The 15,592-nt window shown below is 40.8% G+C and overlaps 1 protein-coding gene across 1 annotated transcript; it reads right to left on the bottom strand.

Moving 5' to 3' along the window:
- Positions 1–5,949: 5,949 nt before the first annotated feature.
- LOC133437628 (putative nuclease HARBI1) lies at positions 5,950–11,052 on the bottom strand. The gene is made up of 4 exons (XM_061717318.1): positions 10,820–11,052; positions 8,029–8,460; positions 7,642–7,853; positions 5,950–7,512 (listed from the first exon to the last, which is right to left on the bottom strand). The coding sequence occupies exons 1-4, from the start codon at positions 11,035–11,037 to the stop codon at positions 7,091–7,093; spliced, it is 1,284 nt and encodes a 427-aa protein (XP_061573302.1). The 5' UTR covers positions 11,038–11,052; the 3' UTR covers positions 5,950–7,090.
- Positions 11,053–15,592: the final 4,540 nt, after the last annotated feature.

Below are 15,592 nucleotides of genomic sequence, written 5' to 3'. Positions count from 1 at the left end.
AGCGGAAAAGCCGGAAGCTAAACAAAGAATCAACTACGGACGACGGTAAACCATTCAGGAAAAGAACCCACCCCCTGGCGGTCTGGGGCGGTACTGCCCCGCGGCGAAATGCAGTGACGGAGAAGTCCGATAGGAAGGGCTCACGACCACGTAGGTTCTGCCCACTTATTTTGGTCATGTGAATTCAGTTATAAATTTTGGAGGGACTTCCACAAGTATATTGTTGATTCTGTCTTTTTTTGATTTTCATCTTTATTTTAAGAATGTTATTTTTGGTTTTCATAGTTTTAATCACAAAGATAGGGACGCTTTCTTTTTTATTAATCTGTTTTTATTTTTAGCAAAATTTCACATACACAAGTCCAAATTCATCCGCAGAAAACCTGAACTCCTTGTACTTAAAAAAGAACTTGATCTATATATAAGGACAATTTACTCATCAAAAAACAAAAAGGCACAAAAAACCATCGGCATCTGTAAATTGTTCAATTTGACTACATGAAACCTACTCTCGCACATTATGTTGTTTTTATTTTTATTTATGTTTAATTTACATTCAACTGTCTTGTTCTTTATATATTCTTTTGTTTATTTCTTTTCTATATGGTGCTCGAATGTCTGTATTTGTATGTTACCCTTGTTCTTAATTTTGCATTGTATTTTGAGATTTAAATTAAAAAAGAAAAAAAAACAAAAAAAAAAACAACGTAGGTTCTGCGTTGATTTAACGCAGAACCATAAATCAGGCTTTAAACTTATAATGCTCGGTATCTCATATGTTATACAACAATCTCTGAGACCTGTGAACCACCTAATAATAAAAGGAAAACATTTTTAAAAATGAAATAAATAAAAGACCTAGGGGGTATTCCAAGAAGGAGGTTTAACAAACACTGAGTTAAAGTCTCATCTTGAGGTTATCTGAACCCATGACGACTAAACCCGCTCAGTTGGTTCCAACACCGGTTATGAATTAACTCAACTAACCCCGCATTTGTTAACCCAGAGTTGTGCGCGTTCCCGGTGAATCTATAAAGACATCATCTATCGAGGGTCGAAACCCGAAAAAATGGCTAAACGAAGAGCAACATATTTCACAGAAATGGAGCAGCAAGTCCTCCTCGAGGCGTACGAGGCGGAGAGAGGGCAGTGATTACAAAACAATGATCCAATAATACATCTGCCAAAGCACGTGATATGGCTTGGCAGAGAATTACTGATCGCGACAATACGTAAGTTTAGGCCATTATGTGAATTTTTACATGAATGAAGCAAACAATGGGCAAATGAATTGGAAAAAAAAAGTGAACACTCTGTATTTCTTTATTGAAATGATTGAGACAGATTTGATCACGCACTCTGTGAACTTCTGCCATGTCAACCTGCTGCTGAAAGGGTTCCTCCGGTACCGGCTCCACAATGATAGAGTGAGGTAGCAGTGCTGCGTGTGAAAATGCGCTGATAGTGATCGGTGATCGATTTGCCTGGTATCAATTGATTTGCTTTCAGAACCGCGCTGGTGGACAGCTCCTCCAAAAAGCTTCTAAAAGAATTCAATTCAATTCAATTTTATTTATATGGGTCTAATACAACAAAAGTTGTCTCTAGACGCTTTCCAGAGACCCAGAATATGACCCCCGAGCAATTATTACATAAACAATGGCAGGTAAAAACTCCTAGTGGGAGAAAAACCTTAAGCCAAACAGTGGCAAGGAAAAACTCCCCTTTAGGAGGGAAGAAACCTTGAGCAAGACCAGGCTCATAACGGGGGACCCTCCTGCCGAGGGCCAGACTGGAGGGTCGGGGACGTCAACAGCACAGCAGGCAGGTGGAAGCAGCAACGGGATGACCAGGGGTGGGGACCGCAGGCCAGCACGCAGCTCCCGAAGCTCCGGCCCAATCAGCAAGTCCCAGGTTGGGGTGCAGGGTCGGGGAAAGGTTGAGAAGGGGCAGGGCCAGGGAGAGGAGTCTTGACAGACAAACCTCTCCCCCGCCTGCCCGGGCTGTTACCCTGCCCCTCACTCCCACGCTGCAGGTTCCGGTGTTGTGCATTCATGGCGCTTTCGCACTAGTACCGCCTTAGCCCGGCTCGGCACGGCGCGGCTCGTCACGCCTCTACCCGTTTTGTCCCTGTTTGTTTTTCCACAGCCAGGTGAGAAGTGGGGGGGTTGGGGTGAAACGGCTGTGACGTACTCGATTGCGCAACACCTTTGTTCGTGTCGGCGCTGATGAGAAATCAGTTGGAGCCGTGAGCGGCTGAGAAAAAAACAGCCCGTCTACATCCCTTTTTTAATTCTCTCGTCAGCCCCCAGGTTTATGAACATCTGCACCTCAGAGTTGGATCACCAAACAGACCTTTGCGCTTTATAATAAAATCACAGCGAGCCGCGAGCCGCCAGTCGCCCTGACTCCCGTTTCCTGATTCAAACGTCTGCCGGCCCCCCGACCAATCAGCTGCCTGTAATGTGATGACGTCGGAAATAGTCCCAGCTCAGCCCTGTTAGAACCTTGCCAGAATGGTTACAGAAAAAGTATCTGCTTGGAGCAGCTCTACCCGCCTCAGCCCCTAGTGCAAAAGCGCAAGACGGGGCTGTGGCGGGTAGAAGCGAGCTGAGGCGGTACTAGTGCGAAAGGGCCATTAGAGATGCTTTTCACCACCGGCATAGGATGCTGCACCATGTACAAAAGAGAAAAAAGAGAAGAAAAGGGGGGGCAGCACAAGAAACTACAGGAGCGACTCTAACACACTAGAGTTTACACTACCTAGAGATTTACCAACACCAGCTAGAGGTTTACTAAACACTAACTATAGGCTTTACTAAACAGAAAGGTTTTAAGTTTAGTTTTAAAGGTGGAGGTGGTGTCAGCATCCTTAACCCAGATTGGAAGTTGGTTCCATAGTATTAGTGCCTGATAGCAGAACGCCCGCCCTCCAAATCTACATTTGGGTACTCTAGGAACTACGAGTAAACCTGCACTCCGAAAATGGAGAGCTCTGCCAGGAACATAAGGCACTATCAGTTGCAAATAATGCGGAGCTAAGCCGTTTTGGGCTTTATACGCAAGTAATAAAATTTTAAATTGGATTCTGAATTTTATGGGTAACCAATGGAGCGACGCTAACACTGGAGAGACGTGGTCTCTCCTGCTGATTCCTGTCAGCACTCGGGCTACTGCATGTTGGATCAGCAGGACCCTATTCAGCAAATTACTTGGACATCCTGCCAATAACACATTACAGTAATCTAGTCTAGAAGATACAAACGCATGAACTAGTTTTTTTGCATCACTCTGCGAGAGGATTTTCCTAATCTTTGCAATATTACGTAGATGAAAAAATGCTACTTTACGGACCTGATTAACATATGGTTTAAACGACAAATCCTGATCCGAAAACAACACCAAGGTTTCTCACAGTTGCACTGGAAGCCATTGCAACACCATCTAATCCCTTCCTAAAATGCTCTGGACCAAGAATGATAACCTCTGTTTTATCTGAATTTAGAAGCAAGACATTTCTGGACATCCAGTCCTTGATGTCCCTAAGACATGCCTGAAGTGTAACTAACGGTTCTGTTTCATCCGGCTTCATAGACAAATAGAGCTGCGTATCATCAGCATAACAATGAAAGTGTATGCCGTGATTCTGGATTATACTTCCCAATAGTTGCATGTTTAAACTGAACAAGATTGGCCCTAGCACTGAACCCTGCGGAACACCATAACAGACCCTTGACTGTTCTGAAGAAACCTCATGTACATGAACAAACTGGAACCTGTCAGATAGATATGATTTAAACCAACGTAGAGCTGTCCCTTAAATCCCAACAACATGCTCTAACCTGTGCAGTAAAATGCCATGATCTACAGTGTCAAAAGCAGCACTGAGGTCCAGTAGAACCCGTATGGACACTTATCCCTTATCTGAGGCCATAAGAAGGTCATTCGTGACTCGAACCAGTGCTGTCTCTGTGCTATGATGCATTCTGAACCCTGACTGAAAGACTTCAAACAGATCATTTCTATACAAATAGTCACATAACTGGCTTGAAACGGCCTTTTCCAGAATTTTAGATACAAATGGAAGGTTGGAAATTGGTCTATAATTAGCTAAGGTGTCTGGGTCAAGAGAAGGTTTTTTAAGTAAAGGTTTAATTACTGCAACTTTGAAAACATGTGGTACATATCCTAAACTTAGGGATAGGTTAATTTGGTCCAGTATTGTCGCACCAATAAGAGAAAAAACATTTTTGAATAGTCGAGTCGGGATGGGGTCTAACATACATGTGGTTGACTTAGCTCTATTGACGAGTGAAGTCAGCTCAGGGAGGTCTATAGGAACAAAACAGTCTAGAATCAAGTCAGAGCCTAAGGAAGTCGCTAAAGCTGAAGAAACGCCCACAACCGGCTGGTTGATTTCTTCTCTGATTCTCGTGATTTTACTGTTAAAGAAGCTCATAAAGTCTTCACTACTTAAAGCTGCAGGAATGCACGGCTCAACAGAGTTGTGACTCTTTGTCAGCCTGGCCACAGTGCTGAACAGAAAACACGGGTTACTTTTGTTATCCTCTATCAACGTTGAGCTGTCCTGGCTTTGCAAATGGCTTTTTTATATACTATTAAAATATCTTTCCATTCACGATAAGAGTCTACAGACTTACAAGAGTACCACTTCCTTTCCATTTTACGCACGTTGTTTCAACATGCGGATATCTGAATTATACCAGGGAGTTAAGCTCCTATGGTTGGAAACCCTCCTTTTCAAAGGAGCAACTTCATCTAAAGCTGAATGCAACAAATCAGCAGTATTACTAACAAGGAAATCAACATCAGAGGTAGAACCCAGGTCACTGGCCTCTACTGCTTCACTATTTCGCACTGTCGTAAGATGAGCAATGGCCTCCCTAAATTTAGCAATAGCTTCATCAGACAAACATCTGCTAAAATAATACCTCCTATTTTGCACTTCAACATTAACAATATTAAATTCAAACGTTATTAAGTAATGGTGGGATAAAAGGGAGTTTACAGGTGACACCAACAGATCAGTTTCAACACCGTAGGTGAGAACGAGATCCAGAGTATGATTAAAACATTGCGTCGGTTTATCCACTTTTTGGGAGATACCCATTGATTCTAGAAGATAATTGAAAGCTAATTTAAGATTATCGCTTTCAACAGCCATATGAATGTTAAAGTCCCCCACTATGATGAATTTATCTGTAATGATCAATAAACCAGATAGGAAATCTGAAAATTCAGATAGAAACTCTTGATAAGCACCAGCAGGGGGCCGGTACACTACCACTAACACAACTGGCTTCTCTGATTTCCAGCTCAGAAATTTCAGACTAAGCGTGAGGCTTTCAAATGTATTATAATTGCACTTAGGTTCAATTTTTGTTTGGAGACTGGAGTTATAAATTGCTATAAAAGAGCGAAACTAAAGAGCGGTCCTGAGAACGGTGTTAAGAAGTCATCTGGGAAACACCCGTATCTTAGGGCCCCTTCTTAGTTGAACCCTTCTTTGGACCCGTCTTTAATCCTTAAGAGTTTTTACTGTGTATTTACTGGCACGCCTCCATCTTTACGAAGAACATTTTTGAAATTATAAGCATTTCGTCTTCACATGGATATAGTCTATAATTGTATAATTATATATATATATATATATATATATACACATATATATATACATACACACACACACACACATAAAAATACTAAGGGACTAATTAGAAAAAGGTGGGGGTAATCGGGATGTGACCAAGGAAGGAAGTCAAAAAAGATACCGCACTTGTAAGAAAAACTGTTTCAAAATAAAACAGGAAGTTAAGCATACCAACTTAACAGGAGTACAAAATCAAAGGGCAGCAAGTAGGATACAGGTTTAACATAAGAAGACTCAAAAGAAAAGAAAAAGAGATTAAGACCATGACACCGTAAAAAGACTGTGGAACATTCTATATTTTCTCCAAAAACAACACACGTTAATAACATTTTTAATTTTGAAAATAATAGAAGATGTAGAAAAAAGGAAAATTCTCATAGTAAATTTGAGTATCAATCAGCAGCAGTAATACTGGTAACATCCTCCTTATGATATAATCCTTCTTTCATCTTCTCAAATTTCCCTCTAACCTTTTTCTGACCACATAAGCACACATGACTCTCAGGACTTTCATACTTTATCTTTTGTCTGATGTTTTACTTCAGTTGCTTAACATGTTTCAAGCCTCTTGGTTACCAATCAGTTAATGTGACCCACTTTCTGTTGGTTGACCAGAGTTTTACCTCCTATATGTTAATTTTAATACTCAGGAATCTAATTAAATTTGCCTGCACAAAAATTAACACCTTAAAATTTTTGCTTTAATTCTAGACAACCATGGATGACATTTATGCCAACTGCAGTGAAATGAAACAAGCTGCTAAGGATCAGGGCTGAACAGCGCTAATTTGCCAAACTCTGGCAAAGCAAACGATTTGATTTACGAAAATGTGAACTAGAAGACCAAGAGCGAGGAAAAGAGGAATGGATCCATTTAGTGGCATTTATCTGGATGATGGGAAGTCTGTGTGAAGAAGTGGGGCCTAGAAATACGAAGGAGAGGAACTGTAAATACAACAAAGTTGCATTTAAAAAGAATGCTGCTTAGCTGACATAGTTAACCATTTTGTATCAGGCTTTGTGCTGAAAAACTATAATCTTGTTGCGATATAAAGTTTCATCAAACTATGAATTGGATGATCAAATACAATAAACTTGTTTTCTTTTTTTTTTAAGGAATCGTGTGCAATATTTTTTTTTCCTTTTTGTTTAGTTGATTATGTTATTTTTGTATTTTGTTCTTGCTGTTGCTGCTTTAAAAGTGAGCACATTGTTATAAATGTTGCAGGGTTTTTTGTATGTTTGTCTATTTTTCTTCTTCCTGGAGAAATTGTTCTGGATTTGTTCAGGTTGTATCCAAAACAGACCCAGGATACTTTGGTACTGACATTGTACCATCTTCGTAAAAAGGGGTGAAGAAGGTGGACAGAGGGGGATGTCTGGTTCAATGGATGGATTAATGATTCAAGACATGCAGATTCATTCCACACTTCCCTGCGGTGACAGAAAGAAGGCAGTCAAATGGTTGCGGACAGCCTGGGCAGCTGTGGTGGAACGGCTCCTTGACATCTGTGAGGGATCTATGGGCCCCATCAGATTTGAGTCCCCTGCTACCAGGCTTCGCCACTCCCCAGGCTCCACTAATCCACCTGAATCATAGTCCGGAAAGCTTGGTGGTATGTATTTGGTCTCTGGTGTGTTCAGATCGTCAGTGTAGGCCAGGTAGTTGTGCAGGACAACACATGCCTTTACAACATCCACGGTCTTCTCTGGCAGGAACTCTACATGCCGTGAAAGAATCCTCCACCTTGCCATCATGATTCCAAAGCTGTTTTCAATGACCCGTCTGGCTCTGGAAAGACGGTAATTGAAGTTCTGCTTCTCCATGCTCAGATTTGTCCCTGCGTAGGGAAGTACACAGTAGAGTATCAATAAATAGAACATTGTTGCGTCACAATCATGTGAAGTACAAAGAAAAGTAAGTGGCCTTTACAGAGACAACTAAGTTTGAAATGATGTCTCTGCCATACCTGGGAAGGGGCACATGAGATTGCTGTGCAGGGGGAAGGCAGCATCACCAACAATCACATGGGGGATTTGGACTTGTGTTCCAGGGAGTTTCGCTGGTGCGGGCAGATTGAGCTCATGGTCAAGCAGCATCGAACCAAATTTGCTCTCCTTGAAAATGCCCCCGTCGCTTTCCCTTCCATATCCGCCCATGTCCAACATGGTGAAGCGATACCTATCAGAAAGAAATTGAGCATTATTTTAAGTTACTTAATAATTTCACTCATCTAAAGGCTAATGAAACACTAAATATCTGCACCCAATACAACTTTTTTATGTAATGTAACCCCTGGGTCTTCGATTGTTTGCCGTTTTCAATAATAATAATAATAATAATAATAAAGCAATACCTTGCATCACATGTTGCCATCATAACAATGGAGCGACAACCCTTGAAGTAGTCACTCTTGGAGCGTCGCGGTGCCTTGATTTTGATGTGCTTCCCGTCGACGCTTCCTATACAGTTCGGGAAGTTCCACAATTGCCAAAATTCTGCAGCAATAGCTTCCCACTGGCTAGTTGATGGGCATGGAAGAAATTCAGGCTGCAGGACCGTCCATAAAGCTTTGCAGACCTCTGACAGTACACCAGACACAGTGCTGGAGGACAACTTGTAGTTCGCTGCAACAGACTGTTGGCTGCCACCAGACGCTAAAATTTGCAAACTAACTGCAAGTCTCTGGGCAGCATCAACAGGCATGGAGTGTGTGCTCTGGTGAGATATCAGCGGCTGCACAAGACGAAGCAGATCGTTAAATCGACTTGCCGACATTCTAAAGTTCCTGCAGGAGCAAACAAGAAAAAAAAGCAAGAAAAGATGTGTGAGCCTGAAAAGTTGTCCAGGAGAAGATAATATACAATACAATGAATGAAAGCAGCATTTCCAAAAGGTAAAAACACAACAATCCCCATGATAAATCAAAATTATGAGATAAAAAGGGCATAATTACCTCATAAATACGACTTTTTATTTCATAATTCTAACATTGTATCCCATAATTGTGTCTATCTCAAAACTTTACATTTTAATATAACTTTTTATTACATAACTTCAACTTTTAAACTCAAATGTCATATTTATGACTTTGCATTTTTTATTTTTATTGTACTGGTGGAAATGGCTTTCCATACTATTTATTTATTTAGTAGTTTAGGGACATGTGCTTGCACTGATCATTTACAAGAAACAAGATGGGCACACCAGATTTAGTAGAAAGCTAATTTCCATCTCATTAGTCCTACATAAAACATTGAAAATACACACCACGTAATAAAACCATGGTAACAAGACATCTGAAATCAGTTCAATATGAATTTGAGACTGCTCTATGCATGAAATCAGGCATAATGCCGAGATTTTTCAACTTCAAATTGACGCGCTGCTCCGGCTGCTCCGGCTGCCTCTGGACACGCATTTTCATAGAAAATGAATGGTAGCCCGCTGCCTACGATGCCCGTGATGCTTTCAGTGTGAATGAAGGGTTATGCAAATGAGGCAACCCAGAGGCAGATTCCGGGATTCCCGAAGCGAGAAGCCTCAATGCAGATTGTGTTTTCGTGTACACACAAACGTACACTAATTCCCATGCGTACATGAGCAGAGCTGTGCACTAACAAACTTATTTTATCAGGAATTAATATATTTCATCCAGCAAACTGACATTTTTGCTGATTTGACTGCCGTTTTTACCTGAACTGCTCATGTGAAACACGTATCTGATGGTTGAGGGGCTGGATGGTCCAAACGATTTTATTTGCTAAATCGATCCAACGCAAAATAATTAAAAACCGTGCTTATTAATCACAAAACACAGTTTAAACATCATGACCAAATCCGCTCTGACCCGGTGTGTCAGTGTTCACTGCAGACAGACTGCAGCTTCACCGGGACCAAACTTGTTAAGGAGCATCAAACTCCCTCTTATCTAAGCGGAAATAGCGCTAAAATATAAAGAAAGCTTCCAAAGTTTGAACCATGGTGAAATAGGAAACTGAAGATGTGGACGCTATATATAGATATGTGTAGGCTATATACACTGACTGCGTTTACATGCAGTCAATAACCCTTTTAAAACCTGAATATTAGCAATAACCCGGTTTTGCACGGCCATGTAAACACTTATAACCCCTTTGAAAAACCCGAATTTGCTCATATTCCGGTTTTTAAAAACCTGTAATATATATATAATATATATATATATATATATATATATATACACACACACATACATAGACCCCTGGGTTACTCCTTTTAAAACCCAAATATTCGGTCATGTAAACGCCTAACGGGTGTGGATTGATGGACACTAGCTGAGAAGAAACTTCCCACAATGCAATGTAGCTGCGTCTGTTTGCTAAGTGATACGTATATGTCATAAGTATAATATTTAGTATAATAATATTATTATATAATATTAATATTATAATATTCGTATTTAATAATATTATATAATGTAATCTTGTTTGGGCCAGGATAAACGGGAATGCGCTCTGAATAGTACGTCCGAATTAATGCTCACTACTGATATTTACTCAAACGTGTGCAGAATTTAAGTATACTTTTTAGTATATACTTTTTAGTACGGGATTTCGGACGCACCCTTGGTCTTTTGAGTCCAGGAAGTTCTTCTAAACACGGCGAAACGAAAGACCACGCCATACTTTTGGAGTGAGGAGGAGACTAATCACTTCATAAATGTAATGAAAGATAAATATTTTGGCATTTGTAGACGGTAGAAAGTACTGGGATAGCGAGATTTACAAGAAGGTGAGCAAAAAGTTTCGCGAAGCAGCATTTGTTTTGAATTTGGAAACAGGAAGAAGAAGCGGAAATGACGGTAATTGCGTCATGATGTTCTCCGCGCGTCGCTGGTTTGATCCAGATAAATGATTAATTACCATGTAAACAGGGATAACCCTGTTCACTCACGCATTGAAAAGGAATATTCAGAATGTTTCAGTAACCGGAATATTATCAATAACCCGAGTTTTGACTGCATGTGAACGTAGTTCCTCCAGTTCTGCAGCGTTAGCCCCGCCCACTGCAGCGTCGACAGCACCAGCTTTATCATCCAAGCAGCGATGCAGCCGTCAGGAGACTGTTGACGCTTTAATGTGAATGCAGGTGAGAACAATAGTTACCCGAAAAGCATTTCTTCATTAATGTCTCGCAGAGGTCGAACAAGCACTGAATATTCGCCCGTATTCTGCCTCGATTGGTTCAGCGGGCGCACATCCCATCTCCTCCTTCTCCCCGTCCTTCTTCTGTTGCGAATTCGTTTCAGGATAATTATACTTTCTTTGATATCCAACAACTCCAATTCCATTAAGATCCTCTTTCTCTCCCTCTCGAACGCCATTGTTCACTGTGACCGGAATAGCCGGAAGCTAAACAAAGAATCAACTAGAGACGACGGTAAACCATTCAGGAAAAGAACGCGCCCCCTGGCGGTTTGGAAGGCGTAGAACATACATGACGACGTAGGTTCTGTGTTGATTTAACGCAGAACCATAAATCAGGCTTTAACCTTATAATGCTCTGTATCTCATATATTATACAACAATCTCTGAGACCTGTGAACCACTTAATAATAAAAGGAAAACATTTTTTAAAATGAAATAAATAAAACACCTAATGCATTCCGAATGATACAGTAAAAATGGCATTTAGAAAAATGTTTTTCATTTCAATATATTAAAACCATTTAAAAATAAATTAATGAATAAATAATTTTCTTTTATTTTATGTGTCATATTTTACTAAATTAAGTAATCAAAACGTACCGTATTCTATATAATTCATTTTCCAATCAAATCACTTAAAATTATCTAAATCGATTACTTTTAATTCCATTTAAATCTTTTAAAATTATATTTTGACTATCTGTTCAGATCCTACCCGAGACCTTATGCAGACCAATGGCGACCTAATGATGTTTCTGCTGTACGGAGGCCTTTTCTCATGCCTGTGTCCTGGATATTTGATATAAATGACACTAATTTTTATAAATGACACTGAGCATTTTTGCTTTATTATCAGAAACGTTCTACTACTAATAGCGAACAAGTTATTATATGCTATCATATCAAAATCATACTATTGGAAAGTTCATATCGGGTAAATCACTCTTTTGAGATCATTCATAAGGTTATAATATGTTTTACAGTGTTAACCATTTAATAATTATAATAATAATAATGGATTTTATTTGGTGGCGCCTTTCAAGTCACCCAAGGTCACCTTACAAGAGTAAGAGCATAACATATAAACATAAACATAGCATACAGCATAAGCATGACAAACAAGCATAAAATGACAACAAGCAATATAATCCAAACAATATTAAAGGAGACATATTATGGCATTTAATGTATATTTTAAACAGGCCTTGAATGTCTTAAAAACAATCTAAAGCTTGTTTTTTCTACCTAAATCAGAAATTCAGCCTCTGGGCCATGTCTATAGTTTTACAGATAATAAAGCCTTTTTCTGTGGGTCATTTTCAGGGCGGTGGGGGCTATGATAATGAGGCTCTGCGCTGATTGGCTGCTTGAATGACGTGTAGGAGGGGAGGAGACAAAGTGTCGCTCCGTAGCAAAGTGTGTCCACGGTTCTGCGTTAAATCGACGCGTACCCTACGCCGTAGGCTCTTTCTATCAGCCTTTAGTCACCTCGTCTTCAAACAGGAAGATTGAATTTAAACAGTTACACCACGGTTATTTACTCCAATTCCTCATCATTTCACTTCTTATGTTACAAGACAAATGAATCATGTTAACTGTGTAAAGAAATCACAACACTGATTTTTCCCAAATGGCAACTTTATTGTTAAAATATATAAACAAAATGTATGCACTATTGCTGGCTCAGGAAGGACCGCGCGTCTTCTGAATGTGAACAGCTCCAGGTGCTTGAAAGATCTGAAACCACAGAAGAAAAATGTATTACGGTACTGAGCAGCCGGCTCCCCCGAGGCCGGAGCCGGAGCCGGGAGAGCCGGCTCCGGAGCCCCCGGGTTCGGAACTCCGGGTTCGGAGGTCCGAACCCGGAGTTCCTCGACGGTCCGGTCCGTATGCGGCGCCGGTGCTCCGGAGCTAAGCTAAATACTTAGCCCATGCAAAGATCATACAAATATAAATAACATAAAAAAAGGAACTTACCGCTGACTCGTGTGCAGTTACCGGGTCCGTGCTGTGGGATCTGATCCTTTTATGAGGGTAAGTGTCGATGCAAAACCTAATTTCTACTCTCCCTCGCTGTTCAAACAGCCACCGCTTGTAAACAATGGCGGAGCTCCGGCCGGCTGAGCTGGTTGTGGGCGTGGTTTCAGCAGCGGAGGAGACCGAGGGCATGGTTTGCATTTTGGTGACGTAAAGAAAATGCACAAATCTAAACGGCTCACAGAAACCACATGACACTGGGGGACTCTGTAAGGCGGGGGCGAGCAGACCTTGCAGATTTTCATGGGGTATCATCTTTTCTGTGTTGGCAGGGTGAGGGGAGACCACTTTATATATGTTAAAACAAGAAAAAACGTGTTTTTCATAATAGGTCCCCTTTAACTGATATTGTGGCCAGGGAGACAGTGTGCAGTCAGAGGGAGTAGACCAGTTTGAAAAGGTGAGTTTTGAGTTTGGATTTGAAGGTTATTATGGAGTCTGAAAGTCTTATGTCTGGGGGGAGGGAGTTCTATAGTCTGGGTGCCGAGCAGCTGAATCAAATCAAATCAAATCAAACTTTATTTATAAAGCACCTTTCATGCATATAATGCAGCACAAAGTGCTTTACATAAAACAAATACAAACATAAAACGTATTAATGCGATTTTAAAACATGTGTAATGTGCTCCCGCCCTCTGGTCCTCCCCAGCACGCGTGCGGTTGAATTCTGTAATAATTGTAGGTTATACATTTTTTTTTTTGGGAAGACCAGAGAGCAGGGCGTTATAATAATCTAAAATGAGATAAAAGCATGCATTAGCACCTCCGTACTAGCCTGAGAGAGAAACGGGCGGACTCTGGCTATGTTCTTAAGATGGTAAAAACCTATCTTTGTTGTGTTTTTAATATGTAGAATAAAAGTGAGCTCAGAGTCAAAAATCACAACCCAGATTTTTAACTGATTTTGAGGGTTTAAAATCCTGTAACTTTGGTTAATGTTTCTCTCTCTGGCCTTCAGGACCGATGAGTAAGACCTCCGTTTTGCCCTGGTTGAGCTGTAGGAAGTTCACTGCCATCCATGACTTGATGTCTAAAATACAGTTAAAAAGGGCATCAATTGGCCCAGTGTCATCAGGAGACACGGCGATGTACAGTTGCGTATCGTCAGCGTAACTATGGAAGCTGCCGTGTCTCCTGATGACGTCCCCAAGGGGCAGCATGTACAGATTAAAAAGAGTTGGACCTAAAATTGACCCTTGGGGAACCCCACACCTTATCTTATAGGTTCCTGAGGAACATGTATCCATATTTACGAACAAACTTTCATCAGTGAGGTAGGACGTGAACCAGTTAAGAGCAGTACCAGAGAGGCCGACCAGGTTCCTCAGTCTATTTACGAAAATGTGATGGGTTACTGTATCGAAGGCGGCGGTTAGATCCAGCAGAACCAAGACTGTGAGTTTTTGGTTATCTAAATTACACCTGATGTCATTTAAAATCTTTAAAAGTGCTGTCTCTGTACTGTGGTTCATCATAAAACCGGACTGATGAGCCTCTAAAATGTGTTTTGAGTTTAAAAATTCATTTACTTGATTAAAAACAAGTTTTTCTAAAATTTTACTTAAAAACGGTAAGTTGGATACAGGCCGGTAGTTATTTAAAACATTGGAGTCTAAACAATTCTTCAGAAGGGGCTCCTCAAGCTCCATCAACTTCAGCACCCATGCCTCAAGTCCAGAACAGCTCGGATTTGGTCAACGTGCTAGCAGAAGCCATAAGTGCCAATCGTCTACCAACACCAGAGCCTGGGTTATTCATGGGAGATCCTTTGAAATTCAAAGACTGGCAACTATCCTTTGACACATTAATTGACAGGAAAAACATTACAAAGAATGAAAAATGTTATTACCCAAGAAAGTACTTAGACAGCGCTTTAAAGAAAGCTGTTGAAGGATTTTTCCTGCTAGTCACCGACACAGCATATGACTCAGCCTGGCAGTTGTTGGAAAAATGTTTTGAAGACACATTCGTAATTGGGAAGCCCTTTAGAGAAAAGCTGCATGGACGGCCAAAGATAAGCTCTATAGATGGTTGTGAGCTAAAAGAATTTGCAGACTTTCTCAAGAGCTGTGAGGCTGCAATGCCCCAAATTAAGACATTGGAAGTTCTCAATGACTGTAGCGAGAGTCAAAAAATTCTGCTGAAATTGCCAGATTGGCTGGTATCCAGATGGAACCGTAAAGCAATGGAAGCTAGACAAGAGAATGCTCAGTATCCACCATTCAAAGTGCTTGCAGACTTCCTATCATAGGAAGCAGATCTTGCTTGCAACCTCATAACCTCCATACAAGCGTTCAAGAGTGTGGTAAATGATAAATCAAAGCATCCACGAAGCCAGACCATTCAAGCAAAGACACTGTCCACAAACACAATCTAGTGACTCCAAACCAAAAAAATGAAATCACTGAGAGGCTAAGTGAGGGAGCATGGTACTGCTGACTCGCTACACAAACGATAAGTCATTTCCGTGTTATTCAACCATGTCGGCATTTATTCTCCCCCAACGCCGAACAAACAGACAAAAGCAAAGCAAGGCAAGGCAAGATATTCACTCTCTGTCCATATATATATTCAAGCGGTATTCAAGCGGTCAACAAATAATTACACTCTCCCTATTCACCCCCTTTCCATGCAGCCGCCGCGGTGAACAGGTGGATATATGCCCATTCATTCAATTACTCAGATCACTACGCC

The sequence above is a fragment of the Cololabis saira genome, chromosome 3, assembly GCF_033807715.1.
Source record: "Cololabis saira isolate AMF1-May2022 chromosome 3, fColSai1.1, whole genome shotgun sequence".
Lineage (NCBI taxonomy): Eukaryota > Metazoa > Chordata > Actinopteri > Beloniformes > Belonidae > Cololabis > Cololabis saira.
Note: the sequence above shows the minus strand (reverse complement) of the source record. Positions and strands in the feature narration are given on the sequence as shown.